Source organism: Lates calcarifer, linkage group LG12 (genome assembly GCF_001640805.2).
Source record: "Lates calcarifer isolate ASB-BC8 linkage group LG12, TLL_Latcal_v3, whole genome shotgun sequence".
In the NCBI taxonomy this organism is placed as follows: domain Eukaryota; kingdom Metazoa; phylum Chordata; class Actinopteri; family Centropomidae; genus Lates; species Lates calcarifer.
This window is the reverse complement of record NC_066844.1, coordinates 20,694,461-20,709,448: the sequence shown is the minus strand read 5'-3', so window position 1 is coordinate 20,709,448 and position 14,988 is coordinate 20,694,461. Positions and strand designations below refer to the sequence as shown.

The window sequence follows — 14,988 nt, the reverse complement described above, 5'->3', positions numbered from 1 at the left end:
TTATATCAATTTGTAGAATTAGTTTTTCTATGTTAATGAAACAGAGCCACTGTGGCCAGTTGTGTACTGTGGAATAAGGGAAAACAAGAAAACTTCTTACTGAAGTCCACTGAAGTGTTACTGGGTGGATAATTTAATTGCATTAAGCAGTAGTTTGATGTTCTGGGACAGATGTGCTTATTTGCTTTCTTGCTGAGAGTTAGATCAACAATAATTCTCTCATGTCTACATATAATGGAACTATAGTGAATATAGTAGCTGGAGCCAGCAGCTGGTTAGCTTAGCTTTACAAAGAGACTGGAAACATGAAGAAGAGAGCCTGAAAGTGGTAAAAAAAAAATCTGCCTAAAGCTCAGTAATGTCTTTTATCTCATATATTAATTTAATACACAAACATAAATGTAGCTGTTTCCCCCTCTTCAGTCTTTGTGCTAAGCCAGGCTAACCAGCTGCTGATGGTAGCTACATATTAAGCAAAGAAACATGAGAGTGGTATCTCATCTACTCTCAACAAAAAGAGTGTCTTCTCTAAAATGTCTCACTACTCCTTTAACTTGCTTGCAGTTAAATTATGTCGTGTATGAATGTTTGCCAGATTTTTCATTTCAAATGTGACCACAGTGAAAAATTCAAAGTATTTATAGTCAAACTCCACAGATCAAAATCAAGTAGCTCATCATGGAGAGGAGTACTCAATCCACAAAAACAGTTCCAGAAGTCAAGTGTGAAAGTTGTATTAAGTTGTATTGTCTGTGGGTCTTAGAGGAGCTTTACAAATTTTGAGAAAATAATCCTGAGTGACATCATCAAGGTTATCTCAGACTGGACTCTGGACATTTTTATCAGAAACTCTGAAGTAAAAACTCAGGGTGTGGAGTTTGAAAGACCTGACTGTTTACCAGGAAGGAAGAGTCTGACAAAAAGACGTGATCAGGTTGCATTATGGGAAGTGTAATATCCACTGTTTTTGGATCTTGACCTGCACGAACCCCGCGGACTGAAATTCAGGATATCCCAACCCCTGCTGCATAAAGTCTTTTTAATGATATCAGTCTCTTGTAAGTCCTTTAACTTCATAGAAGTAGCATGAGACACAATAACAATTCATGTCCAAAAACCAAAAAAAAAAAAGAAAAAAAAGAAAGCATCTCTCACTGATTTAGACAGCCACATTCATTAACCATTTATTTAGTCAATGTTAGAGGACAAAAACTGTTTAGTGATGCTAAGTCTTTTTGAAGTTTTGTTAGTATTCAATATAGTTCATTGTGTTTCACAAAGCATTTCAGTCCATGTCAGTTTTCATATTTATCACATTTATTCATTTTATGAGGACCTCCATCTGTATAGTAGCCAAATACACAAATTAAGCTATGAAATGAAGACTGAATGTGAATAAAACTGCAGTGCTGGTTGATTTCAGATGGTTTTAGCAACAATCAAAAAAATGTTAAACATGAAATGAGGTCCAACCTTTCAGTCCTCCAATAAAAGAAACTATTTCTTTTACTTTATCAGAGTATGAAAGAGCAATACCAGTATTTTTGTCATATATGTCTTTCTTGTGCAATTCTGTTCTGCTACTTCAGACTATTGATGCTTTTCTGCATGATTTAAATATAGTAATAGCTAATCATTTTCATACAGATTTATTTCCACCAGAAATACAGCAAAAATCACAAACGACTGGCTGTTTCAAGCCTCTGAGGTGGCACTTCTGTCAGACTTTGTTCAGCCTGTAACAAGAAAAGATGACATCTCTGCTTCCTCCTGTCTAAACGCTGTACAAAAGTAACAAGAGCAACATAACAGAGGAGACATTTCTGTTTACGAGTCCCTGCTGAGATTGATACAGAAATCAAACATCAAAAACACTGGTACTGGTTCTTGAAGACGTGACATGTTAATATCATTAACCGTGACATTTACATGTTGGAAAGGATGCCAGTGATCCTTAGGTTCACTCCTCTTCATTTTTTTATCCCATTTTTCAGGCTTTAATCCTTTTTGATGCAGGAGTAACAAAATAATATCCCAAAGCATAACCCAGACATCTTGAAAGGCAACGCACTGAATGAAACTTAATTCCTCTATGGTTAGGCCAGGTCTAAACTTAGACACTGTTACCTCTCGCTGCATGTTTCACTGCATCACTTCAGCTTTTTGTCTGAGTCAATGTCTCCTCGTCCCGGAAATACGGATGTTCTAGGGCATTCAGGGCAGATATTCGCTTCAAGGGGTCAAAGGTCAGCATGTTCTGTGGAAGAAACAACAGCAGGATGTTGAACTGTATCACTGTCAAATTTCAGGTCTTGACTGACATTTTGAGAAACACCCTTATTCACTTTCTTGCCGAGAGGTAGATGAGGGGAAGCTGGAGCAAGAAGCTGGTTAGCTTAGCTTAGCATAAAGATTGGAAAGAGGGGACTGTCCAAAAGTGGTTAAAAAAGAAAAAAAAAACTCTATATTTTATTATTTAACATGCTACATCTTGTTTCTTCAATCTGTAGAAAAAAATGTTAAAAAGTTAAAAATGGCAATTTGGGGTGGGGGTTATGTGCCACACTCATTTTTCTGTACCAGTTGCCAGGCAACTAGCAGAAACTCCAGGCAGTTCCTGGTCAAAAAATGTCAAACTATTCCTTTAACAAGTGCAGGGGAAATTCAAGAAACAGAAACAGTCAGAAAATGAACCAATAAACTCATGCCTGATATCATGTTTCTATTATTTTGAGGCAGAATAAAATATACAGTCTACTTATTGTTAAGTCACTGGTTCAATCACAGAAAAGTAACACTTACTGTGCATTTCCTTTTTTAAATCAGTTGGTAAGCTAAATACTAATCCATGAGAAAAGCTTTGATTTCTGGTATAATTTTCAATTTTATCAACACCACGTAAATGATGCTGAAATAATACTTTGCCTTGAATAAAGCTGCTGTAAGCCCAGCTCTGTCTTCTGGTTTAACCAGCTGATAATTTAAATTAGTCACAGCAATTTCAAATATTGCACCAGTGAAATTCTTGTGGCTTGTGTTTGATATCACCAGACTATGAGCAAAGAAAATTCTTCAGGACTCTGAGGTTCCTTATCCTGTTCCTGCCCTGATTCCAGCTCTGTATACAGCTGAAAGTGAATAAGTTACCAGCCAGGACAGGCTGTCACCATAACCTTTGAATCACAAGTCAAACCAGATCTTACCAGTAATAGTTGTGCCCCCTGCTCATTTATCTCTGAAACAAAATCAGCGATTGGGCGAGGAATGAGAGGGGGGAAGTTTTTTCTTGAGAGTGTAACGTCGGTCGGCCACTCGTCCTCTGGGGGCAAGCCAATAACTCTGAAATGACATATTATTTTCAATGAAACAGATATACTATGAATCATCTACCAGTACTTCTCCTTGTCAGGTAAATATGATGGAAAAATATTTGTTACTCACTCAAAAATTTTCCCAAGCTGGTCCACTTCCGATTCGCCGCAGAACAACGGTCTGATCAAAACAAAGCAATTATTTTGAGGCATGAATACCTTCACCCAGGCTGACCAAAGTCCTCATGCAATGTGTCATTTCTACCAGTAGATGGAACTACTAATTCTATTACTGAGCTGATGTGGAAGTCTGGTGAGTTTGAATTAAAGCTCTCTGGCACACATCACCTCAGCCTAGTCACAAAATACTTAATATTATGTATTGTCTCTGAATTCATTGATCATGACTTTTGCTTACAGAAACTGTTTGTGCCAACACCAGCAAAGAAGCAGGTCATCGCCTGCCAGCTGTCAGTGGGTTTGTATCAGCATGCAAAAGAGCAACGAGCTCCCCGGAGCAACAAGTTTGAGGCAGTCTTGAAAAGTTGATCTGACAATGGAATAAGTTTACCTTTGAACTTTTATTAAATGCTGCACTTCACCTTTATGGTGTGTTTGTTTGTTTTTGTTTGTACTGTATGGGGGCTATGCTTTCTTGAAGAGGGGTAAGACTGAAATAACCATTTGATTTTACTGTAACATTATGTGTCTGGCAAATCCCTGCTGTTTTTCACCTCCTGACAGTCTCAAGCTTGGACCAGATTTCCCCAGAGCCATAGATAACCACATAATGTGATCCACTTACAGATAAAATCTGAACCCTCCTGAACCACTGGCAAACTCATCAGGGCTGTGTTTGACACACATATCACTAGTGTACCTAAATGTCCACATTCGATGTATTTTTATGCTGCACATGTATTTCATCTGTTTTGTCACTTGTGGCAACTAAAGCATGAATATTGTTTCTATGGTTATGTTATGGTTAAGGCAACACAAACAATGTGGTTAAGGAGAAGGAAGGATGTGACCTTGACTAAATTTGATAAGTTCAAGATGGGACAAGACTTCTGTCAATATTCAACCAAAGTCACAATGTTTCCTTAACCTTAATCCAGTCTCACATTAAGTGTTTTGACAACCTAAACCAAACAACAAATGAGAAGCTGGACTTCCCCTGCGTCATTTGCTTTACCCTTCTCACCTATGATTCATGTACAGTTTAAAGGACAAAGCAGTAGTTTCGTCCGAAACATATTTACTTAATCGACTCAAAGCAAATCAGACAGCAAACAGCTGTTGTATGTGTGTGTGTGCAAAATGATTTCAAACTTAGTTAAACCCTCAAACTCTGGGCTGGCCTGAGGAGTCATATGAGAAACTAGAACTCACTTTGTAAGGATTTCAAGATCAAATCTCTGGTTTTTGTTAAATTATTGACTCAGATCAACACCAAAATTTGATACTCTTTTGTCCAAAGCCTCCCTTTTCATCAAACTGCATCAAAATCTGTTCATGATATTTTTTAATTTTAGTTCTTCAGCACAGATTCAAACAGTGATGCAGGAATATGCAAACACAGAGATTATAATCTCATAACAAAGCTGCTGACATAAATACACCTCTGTCTGTCTTTTTTATCTAAACACTGACTCACTTGCGTCTGAACATCTCAGCAAAGATACAGCCGGTGCTCCAGATATCCACAGGTGTGGCATAACTGGACTGTAGCAGAACCTCAGGTGGGCGATACCACAATGTCACCACCTGTGAGACACAAATACAAAGTCCATCAACATTTGTATCCAAATAATAGTACCAAATAATTTTTATGTTAGTACATGTACCTAAAAGCATTCACAGGGAATGAATTAAAGAACTGTACAGGTGGTTTTGCAGTTTTTAGCTTATTAGCGACAAAAATAACTTTTACTTAGCTTCACTGTTTCTGCTCAGCATTTTCAAAAGGTTAACATATATTTTCAGACTTCTTGCCCATTAGGTGGCCATTGTTTTCCAGATTTTTTTCCTCAGTTTGAATTTCAAGCAGTACTTTGTTTTTAGTGCTAATTAGAAATTGTTAATAAGCTAACAGGCTTAGCTAAATCTGTGAGCCTGGTAAACAGTAGCTACCTGCAAAACATGAACGTGTTAGCACAGTCACTGTGAACACATCAATATGCTCACAGAGGTGCTAGCATGGCTGTAGAGTTTTAGTCTTGTTAAAATTGATTCTTAAATATGAATTTAAGAAAGCCCAATCCAAGATTTGATAGTAAGCTACTGAAACGGTTAGGTTAGGTTGTCAGGAGGTTGAGCTAAAAAGACAAATAATAAGCTAACCTGGACTGCCAAAAGGGACCTGTGAGACTGGTGGTGTATTCACAAGCTTACTGTTTGGCAGCAAACTGTCAAATGCTGGACACTGAATGCACCACCAATAAACAATTCATGAGCAAAATCAACGAAATAAAGAGTATGACAGATTAGCCATCTCAACCAAATTTTTGGTGGCTAAAGGTTGATTTGTGTTTCGCTGCCTGAAAGGTTAAAACCTAAATACCTTAGTTATGGTATGCTCTTGAAAATGATGTATACATAACACAAAAAATTACTGGTACAACATAGTCCAGGTGCGTCCTTACCACAGGAGTGAGAGCCATGTGGCAGCTGTAAATCCTGGCCAGTCCAAAGTCAGCCAGCTTCACCTGGCCCTGGCTGGTTACCAGAATATTCTCTGGTTTTAGGTCTCTGTGCATCACACGGTTAGAGTGAAGGAATGCAAGACCACACAGCAACTGCCTCATCAGGTCCTGCGAAAAACACACACAGGCACAACTAAATATTTCAACAGATTTAGCTTCAATCTTGGGGTTTCATGCAGAATAACAAAACATTCCATACTTTCCATACTGTGTCTGTCTTGTGGCTTATTTGACAAATTATGCAGTTTAGTTCACATATTGCTTCTCACTTTGATGCGGTCAGGAGATAATCCAGGAGCAGGAGCTCTCTCGAGGTATGTCTTGAGGTCTTGGTCCACATGCTCAAACACCAGAGTGACTTTAGTCTCCTGATCCGACCTCTGGGTGGCACATACATCCATGAGCCTGGCACATACAATAAAAACGAGGGACTTCTGTGAGAGGTGACCACAGTGGATTGTAAACAACACAGGCTAAAATAATGAAAAATACTGGTACTTACCTGACTACATTTGGGTGGTCAAACTGCTCCAGCCTTCTCAACAGAGCCACCTCTCTGACTGTGGAGGTCGGCAGGCCGTTTTGGTCTGTCTGGACACGCACGCTCTTCAGGGCAACAAACTGCCCGCTCTCTGTGTCTCGGGCCTTATAAACGGTCCCATAAGCACCTCCTCCGATCTCTGCCACTGGCTCATACTGGATACTGGTGGCGTGGGCCATGGCCAAGTTCAAACAGACTGAGAGACACACACAACACACAAATTAGATGCAGAGCAAAGCATAAAGATAAGGCATTGTTGTATCATCTGAGGTCAAACACACCAATGAGCAGCCTGGAGCTGTTCTACTAGAAATGACCAAGAGGACAAACCATACCTTTACATCATACAAACAGTATGATGTAATATATGTCTATGTGTGCGTATATTGACAGAAAAACGTTTGACAACAGTATAATAGCATAATGAACTCTCTGTGAACTCTCTACTGGGAAAGGAATAAACTTGTCTCATGTTTTTGGCTGTGAGAAGCTGGTGGATCCTGAGCAATAAAGACAGAACTGTCCTCAGGCTAAGAGTAACACACTGCAGAAGCTGAAATTCATTGTCGTCTCTCCCTGCAAACCTTTCACATCCAAAATTAACGGATGCTCCTCAACAGCTCTTGTGCTTGAAAATCCACTTCTGAATGGCTATAAAATCTATTTCCAGCCGGGCTGCCAGCCAGCAGCCCGCCTCGGAAAGTGTCGACGGAAGACGCTTTCACATTTAGACCTCCGCGAGGTTTGCACATGAAAATCTATTCTGCTCACTTTTTCATCAGTCCTGTAAATTCCTCAAAATATGCATTTGCTTTTACCTGTGACAGCACTACCTTTTGTTTTATTCATATAAATTTATTCCAGCTTTTGCACCCCAACAGCCTCAGCTTGTTAGTACAATGTTTGTCATTCCTGGAGTTCTTCAGTGACTCCTCAGCTGCAGGATGCATCAGTGCGAGGCGAGAAAGGAGTGCAGGGGTGAGGAGGAGAGCTTCGTTTAGCAATCAATCACAGCAGCTTTCAGTGTACTGAGCAGTAAACCAATGTCTCTCATCTCATCTACAAAGGAGGACAAGAATTTTTTTTTTTCCTGCTCAAGTTCAATCCGTAAGACAACTGTAAACCAATGTGTAGTGGTTACAGTGCTGCTGTGTACAGGAGAGGCAGCATCAACGAGGGAGATGCTGTACAGCCTGGTAGATGTGCCAAGGAGCTGACTAGGCCATTCTGGTTCTGTGCTGAGTGTTCCACATTTGCAGTTACAGAAACACAGTTTCAGCCATTAGGAGTGGGTAATGCAGAAATAAAATCTTCCCATATCTCAGAGTGTACTTTTTTTTTTTTTTACAATATCAATGCATATTGCAATACTGTAGATTTTCTGAAATTACAACTGAAAATTATGACTGATAAATAAAATATGTGAATGGGAATGTTTACTCTAACTTTGTGGTTTATTTGAGCTTTTTTGCTGAAGAAAGCTGACTTATTTGGCTGAAAATGACATTGATGAGGGCAGTAAGAACAAAAGCAGCAAAGTTATGGGCCTGAAAACTAAAACAATGAGCTGAAAGATACTTAACCGCCCCATAGAGCTGAGGAGGAGCTGCAGGGTCAGGTGATAATTTCGTTTGGGTTCATGACTACACCATCATTTCACCCATGGGCAATATAAAATATTGATTGGTGCAGTTTTAACAACATGTAGAGGTGAAAAATCTGTATATTTCAACCATTCTAGCAGCAGAGATCAGCTACGCTTGCAGCTATAACTGCACAACATTTTATGGCTAGTTCAGCTGGCCCCTATTATAGTGAAGCCCCATAAGAGCCCTCCAGGTACTCCAGGGTGCCAAGTGTTGAAATGTGTGACATATTTTTAGAGAGGAATCTATCAATGATCTTCTGTATTCACAAATGTTTTATAATCTATGAGCTGCAGGACAAAGTACCTGACCTCCTCACAGAAGTCAAATGACTCAGTGAATGGGACACCATTTTAAAGCAAATGCACTTGACGTTGGAACATTTGGCCGCCACTCTGCCAGCACAGGAAGCGCCTTCAACCACTCAGCGCAAGCAGCTCTCTGTCCTACCGCTCCTCTACTCTGCACTGTCCTCTCCACAAACTCCATCCGTCCATCCCCTCGGTTTTCCTGCCAGGCGTCATCTATCACCTTCCTTGCCTTTGTTTAAGTCTCAGTCTGACTCATCTGCCAAAGCAGTTTGGTGCACGTCCCCTGGACGAGGGGCTGCCTGCTCACCTCCGCGCCCCTCACCTCAATTTACATCATTTAATCATGATCATATATCATGATCCACAGGTGCTGCCTGTCCAGTTTTTATGTGATAAGAGTATCTGAAATTTAGGTTCATGTAAATATCTTTTACTAATGCGGTAACTTAGATTCAGCCAAGTTTTGTGTATGTAGCCAAAGATGAAACAGTCAGTTGATTTAATAATTAATAGATTTTTGATTTGTTTGGTTTGTGTCAAAAATGCTGAACATTTTCTGATTGCAGCTTATTAAATGTGAGGCTTTGATGCTTCATTTTTTTTATACATGATAGTAAAGTGAATATATTTTGGATTTGGACTGTTGGTTAGACAAAATAGTAATCTGAATGTCATGGACTCACTACTTTTATGAACATTTTATGAACAAACTAACAAAATAATTGTCCAATTATTCAGTAAAGACAGTGCTTGTTAGTTGCAGACCTGTACACAACTTTAACTCTGCTTCAGCTGGAAAATGTGTCATAATAATACTGATGAAGCACAGTCAATAGAAAACTTTTCAGTGTCATGTTGTGTTAGATGGTGAAAAAAATATCATCAAACTGGACTTGTTAAGGCAGAACAGATGAAGCTTGGCTGGATTAACTTGTTTCTGCAGAAGAAGCAACAAGAGAGCAGAAACATAATCCACTGAAAAGCAAACAAGGAATTCATTCTCCTCTGTTGTATACCTCGCTCCTCATCTTCCAAGGCTGCTACTCCAGAATTTAATGCTGTAAATGGCTCTGGACACTGTTGAATGCAGTAATACATAGAGTATGTCTACTAATTAATATTTCATGTGAGCAGATATTTGATTGATATTTAGTGAAGTGTTGTTCTGTTACATTACTGCTGCACTAAAATACTAGATCACATGACTTTAACTTACATAGGGGTTCAACATGTTATGGCCAAAGGTTTTAATTAAATATATTTATACACATATCCTGCCAAACCACAATTATTGAAGTGGTTTAGATAAACTGTGGTTACAAGGAAGTGATGTTGCATAATTCATGTTGAACACACCACATTTCTTCCTCTTATGCGAAGAAAGTTGAGTCAGAGTGTCTGCGGACAAGAATCTGCCCGCATTCCTGTGTATCTGCAAGAAATACCAATTCCTGCCAACAATATTCATGTGGGAACTCAGCTGTGAATTCGACAGCAAATAAAACTTTCTCTCCCAACAAAATGAGATAAAACATTGCTGAGAGTCTTATTTTTCTGAGTAGACTTTGCCTTTATGGCACGTTCATTAAAAAACCTCCAATTTCATTCATTCATTAGATTTTGCATTTTTGATTCTAAAATTTGATGCAACAACTTAAAAATTATCACAACTTCTCAACATTGTGATTTCACTGATTGTAGTTTATTTAGATCCCGACATACATCTATAGGCAAACAGTATCTGACTCTATGTTTCTCTGATGTGTTTTTGTTACAGTCATGCAGGGATCTAAATTTATGAATTAATACTTTAAATATGAAAAAAAAAGTTGTTTCACAATTTTATAGACAATTTACTAAGAAACCTGTATTTGAACTGTGAACTGTTTTCTAATGAAGTCACGATTAGGATGTTAACTAGTTAATTTATATAACATAAATACAATAACAATTAATTATGTGTGTGTGTGTGTGTGTGTGTATATATATATATATATATATATATATATATATATATGCACAGCATCTCTATGTATTATTCTAAAGGAAAGGATAACCTAAAGTGTTTTTTCTTGGTCTGATAATACAAACTCCCCAAACTTTGCATGGTGGTGCTACCCGTATTAAGAAAACAAAAAAACTATCACATATATGTTTTGAATACTGCATGCTAAAATATGATATTTAATATTCTATTCTGTAAGATGAGTGGTGATAATATCACAATGCAGCACTGATGACTTATATATTACATATTACATATATTTTCAGAATATTTAGTGTCCCACAATAAAAGTGAAGTAGCTGCAACTGATTTTACCATCACAACTCATTGTGAGAGTCAAACATTCCTTTGCAGGTTGTGTGGCAACTGCTGTGGGAGGCAGCGCAGCCACAAAGTCTGACAAATACAGAAAATACTTGAAGAAAGAGAGGGAGGGAGGGAGGCTAGTGAAAAACTGTGAATATCAACGTCTTTTCTGTCAAATGTCAAACTGTTAAAAGTTAGTGTGCTTTCAACTAATGCTGGATTTTAATAGGCATGTACTGGATTTTTTTAAAAAACGTTCCTTACATTTGAATACAAAAATGTTCTTTTTTGTCACTTACCAGCCAACACACATATAGATCTCAATTATGATCTGGGATAAGACAATATCTGCCAATTATGTCGTCCAGACAGTTTATCTGTTAGACTCTGATCCCTGCAGTGTCCTTGACTTCACAAAAGGGCAAAACAGAGCAAAACAACAATCTGACTTCACATGAAACTGTTCCACTGGATTACAGAAGTAGCTTTTTGAAAGTCATTCACTGTCTCATAATGAATGATCAGGCCTGTTGTGGTCCTCTGGTCCTACAGGAAGTGGTCAGGCTGTATATGACTTGTCACCCTGAAAACATCTCCTCATTTCCTTTTCAGTGCCAGAGCAGCTCACAGCACCAGAAAGAAAGGGAAAGAGAGAATTTTCAGCTCACAACACCTGGAAGTTACCCTGACACCGAGGTCATTAACCTGCCCCGCCTGTAACAGCAGCCATTGATTACCACCAACAGAGCCTGTCAGTATCGATTATCGACGACAGACCACCACCACTTTTCATTCGTTTATATCCGCTTGATCAAGTCAAACGTAGCCGGACATAGAGGGCCAGTGGGCGGAGGCGGAGAAAGAGAGAAGCAGGGCAGAGGAAGACAGAGGAAGCCCTCTCTATCCCGACACGTGGTGCTCCTCCATAGCGCTCCCTTTGTTAATTAAACTGGCAACAAAGTGCGGCAGCTACAACAACAGGGCCTCCTCCTCACCTAACATGTTCACTGACGTGGCGGAGGGAAACGGCAACAAGTAGCAGACCGGAGCGGAGGAGACAGATCCACCGCACTGCAACTTGCAATTTCTTCCCCATCCAGCGCCACATTACATAAACGTAACCGCTGCAAAAGTGTCACACACACTCCATCTCTCTCTCTCTCTCTCTCTCTCTCTCTCACACACACACACACACACAAATGAATCACAATCAGTTTCATGTTACACGACAGTTGAGACACTGGGCTTACCTCGCCTGTTTCTTGTCTGTGGCAGCAGGTAGTTGAGCTTTATAAGGAGGACATGCTCATTAATCTGCCACGTATAGAGCCTAACTCCTGTGGAAGCGGGTCAGAAGTGGCAGGTCCGGGTCCGGGCCGAGGTTTACAGCCCGGCAGTGGATCTGATGTGGAGGAGCCAATCAAGCGATATGATTTAGGCCTCCTCTGTGTCTGTGTCTGTGTGTGTGTTTTTTCCTTCCTCCAGCCTGCACTCTTTTGGGGTTGTCGCTTCCTGTTGCTTCTAGCAACTCTTAGAGGAGGCGGAGCCAAAAATCTTCAGCCACACATTGTGTATGAAGAACTTAAAGCTGTGGTGTGTAAACTTTTCAGTGGCAATAACCAAACAATCACTGCTCACTGTTTTAGAGTATTAGAGTATAGAGTACTATTATTTCAGAGGTAACACTTTAAGTTCCCCTATTTATTATTTATTACCAGAATATAAATATTAAGTAAATAGTTGTTGACTATAATATTTGTATTAGTATTTATCTGAAGTAGCAAGTTCTCCTATGAGGACTTATTTTTTAATTTATTACTATTATTTTTAATTCATTAGTTTATTAGCCTCCATTTATGAGTGTCAACACACACACACACATGTTATATATATATATATATATATATATATATATATATATATATATATATATACATATATATATATATACATACATACATACATACATACATACATATGCATGCTTTCTTAGGAAATTTCAAAGGTATTCTAAATGCATCAGCAAAACATGCAGATGAATTTTTTAAAGGAATATCCAATAGATTAGCCCATTTGTGCCAACAATAAACTAAACACGAGGTACATATGTAAATCAGGTGCTGCCCACAGGCAAGGAGAAAGAAGTCGGCAATATACAAAATTAACAGAAGTTTGACTTAAAGTCTAAATTTGCTATTTGAACAAAAGAATAATACAGTGAATATAAATTTGTTCACAATGTTCTCAATTAGTTTTATCACTGATTGGTTCATAACACCAAATTTCATTCATTGCCTCCATTAAAGGTGAATGAAATTTACAAAACCTGTCAACATAGCTAAATAACAATATTCCATGTTCATTAACTTTATTATTTATTCCACAAAACAAAGAGTAATAACAAAAAAAGGGTGTTATGTTGTTATGAATAAAGTGTAAAGAAACAAATGAAAACCATCCCTTCCCTTATTTTCTCTGAGCTCATATGTCTTTCTTGTTGTTGTTGTTAAAGTCTCATTTTGGATTAATGAGGTGGGGCCTGGCAGATTTTGCTTTATTGCATATCTGGGAGATGTCGCAATAATTTTTTTTTTAAGAATAAATAAATCTAGCTATACTATGAAAGCTACACAGTGTATTTCGATTATTAAAAACTCTGATGGCAGTGCTTATTCATCATTATGGTAGTTTCTCCTACTGGCTACTTTCATGTTGAAATGTGCCCCACTGTTTTATAGCTCAATAATTAACTGATATTTAATAGCACTTGGCTACTAGCTCATACCACACTAATGTAATCATATTTATGTGCATACTTGGTTATTGGTGGACCTGAATAAAGACACCTAAGTGTTTACTTTTACTGGCTGCGAGGAGTTTGTGACTTAGTAACCTGCAGCAAGAGTGCCCCGTGAAGTCAAAACTTACTAAAGGTTGATTTCTGTTCCTTTATTCACTGGTTACAAACAAATTGCTTAATCTCTGCAAGCTTCAAAAACAGCATGTGATCGCTGGGAAACATGAATAGTGCATTTGTGGTCGTCTATAAATAAAATTCTATTTGGTCAGTTACGGTTTATGCATTCTGGTGTCCTGCACAACAAATGCATTTGGCGTACAGTCTCTCAGAGCTTTTACAGTTCTCTTTCCATCCACTACATTTGTGTTCCGGCTGCATGCTGGGGGGGGGGGTAGGTGCTGTCATTGTCCGCACTTGTGGCCAGAAATGGGAATGTAGTACAGTGACAGTGGCATGCAGACTGAATCGGTGGCTGGGATAAAAGTCTAAAACAAGGCAGTGCTTCTCTAAAAATGTGAAGTTACTCCAGGGCTTTCTGCCCCACCAGCTGAAGAGACACTAACTTTTCTGTCCCATTAAATCATAGTGAGCCAGCACGCACAAAACCAAGAGCCTGAAATTGAATTTAGCCATCATTATCAATTTTATCACTTTTTTTTCTATCATGACAGGTCGAAATGTCGTGGAAACAGCTTACTGCGGTCTTGATGTGTTTATTTGCTGTGTGTTTATATAATGATGTTCTTCAGAGAAGATAGTATTATCAGTAGAACATGATGAATGATAAAGAAATATCAACACAGTAGTAATGTATAATATTTATAAAACCCTTTTTAAGTACAGTTAAAATAATAATCCTTACCTGTATATAAATATCAGTTCTTCTACCTCATCAAATGTTATGCATTTGCACAATTACTGCTGTTTTATATTCATTAACATTTTATATATTTATATTTTAATCACAATCTCGTGATCTCGATGATCTCATGATTTTTTTTTCGCCCACAATGTATTAAATGATATTGATTAACATAATAGAATCAGCAGAAGTGGTATAGTACTGCAGATGTGACATTTGAAACAGCTCCTATGAACTGATGTTGGTGTTACTGGCTAAAAAAAATAATTCCGCTGATGACTGACAGACTTTTTAAAAAATATATATATATTTTTTTCTTTTTGTTTTGGTGCAGTTGTGACATGGCCACAGGTCAGTAGTGATAGTGTGTATGATAATAACTGTGTCTGTTTACATACTGTGTAACCTGTTGAACTCCTCAGGGGATCTCACTGCATCAGCTCACTTATAGGACATAAAAAGGCCTCTGGCTCTGCAGTAATGTTCACCACAACCCACTAA

At 38.4% G+C, this 14,988-nt stretch overlaps 1 protein-coding gene across 1 annotated transcript; it reads right to left on the bottom strand.

Annotated features, from left to right (window-relative positions):
- Positions 1–1,158: 1,158 nt before the first annotated feature.
- On the bottom strand, positions 1,159–12,334 carry cdk4 (cyclin-dependent kinase 4). The gene is made up of 8 exons (XM_018699134.1): positions 12,076–12,334; positions 6,519–6,753; positions 6,286–6,421; positions 5,957–6,124; positions 4,969–5,078; positions 3,442–3,492; positions 3,204–3,339; positions 1,159–2,257 (listed from the first exon to the last, which is right to left on the bottom strand). Exons 2-8 carry the CDS (start codon positions 6,734–6,736, stop codon positions 2,156–2,158), a joined length of 921 nt encoding a protein of 306 aa, XP_018554650.1. The 5' UTR covers positions 6,737–6,753; positions 12,076–12,334; the 3' UTR covers positions 1,159–2,155.
- Positions 12,335–14,988: the final 2,654 nt, after the last annotated feature.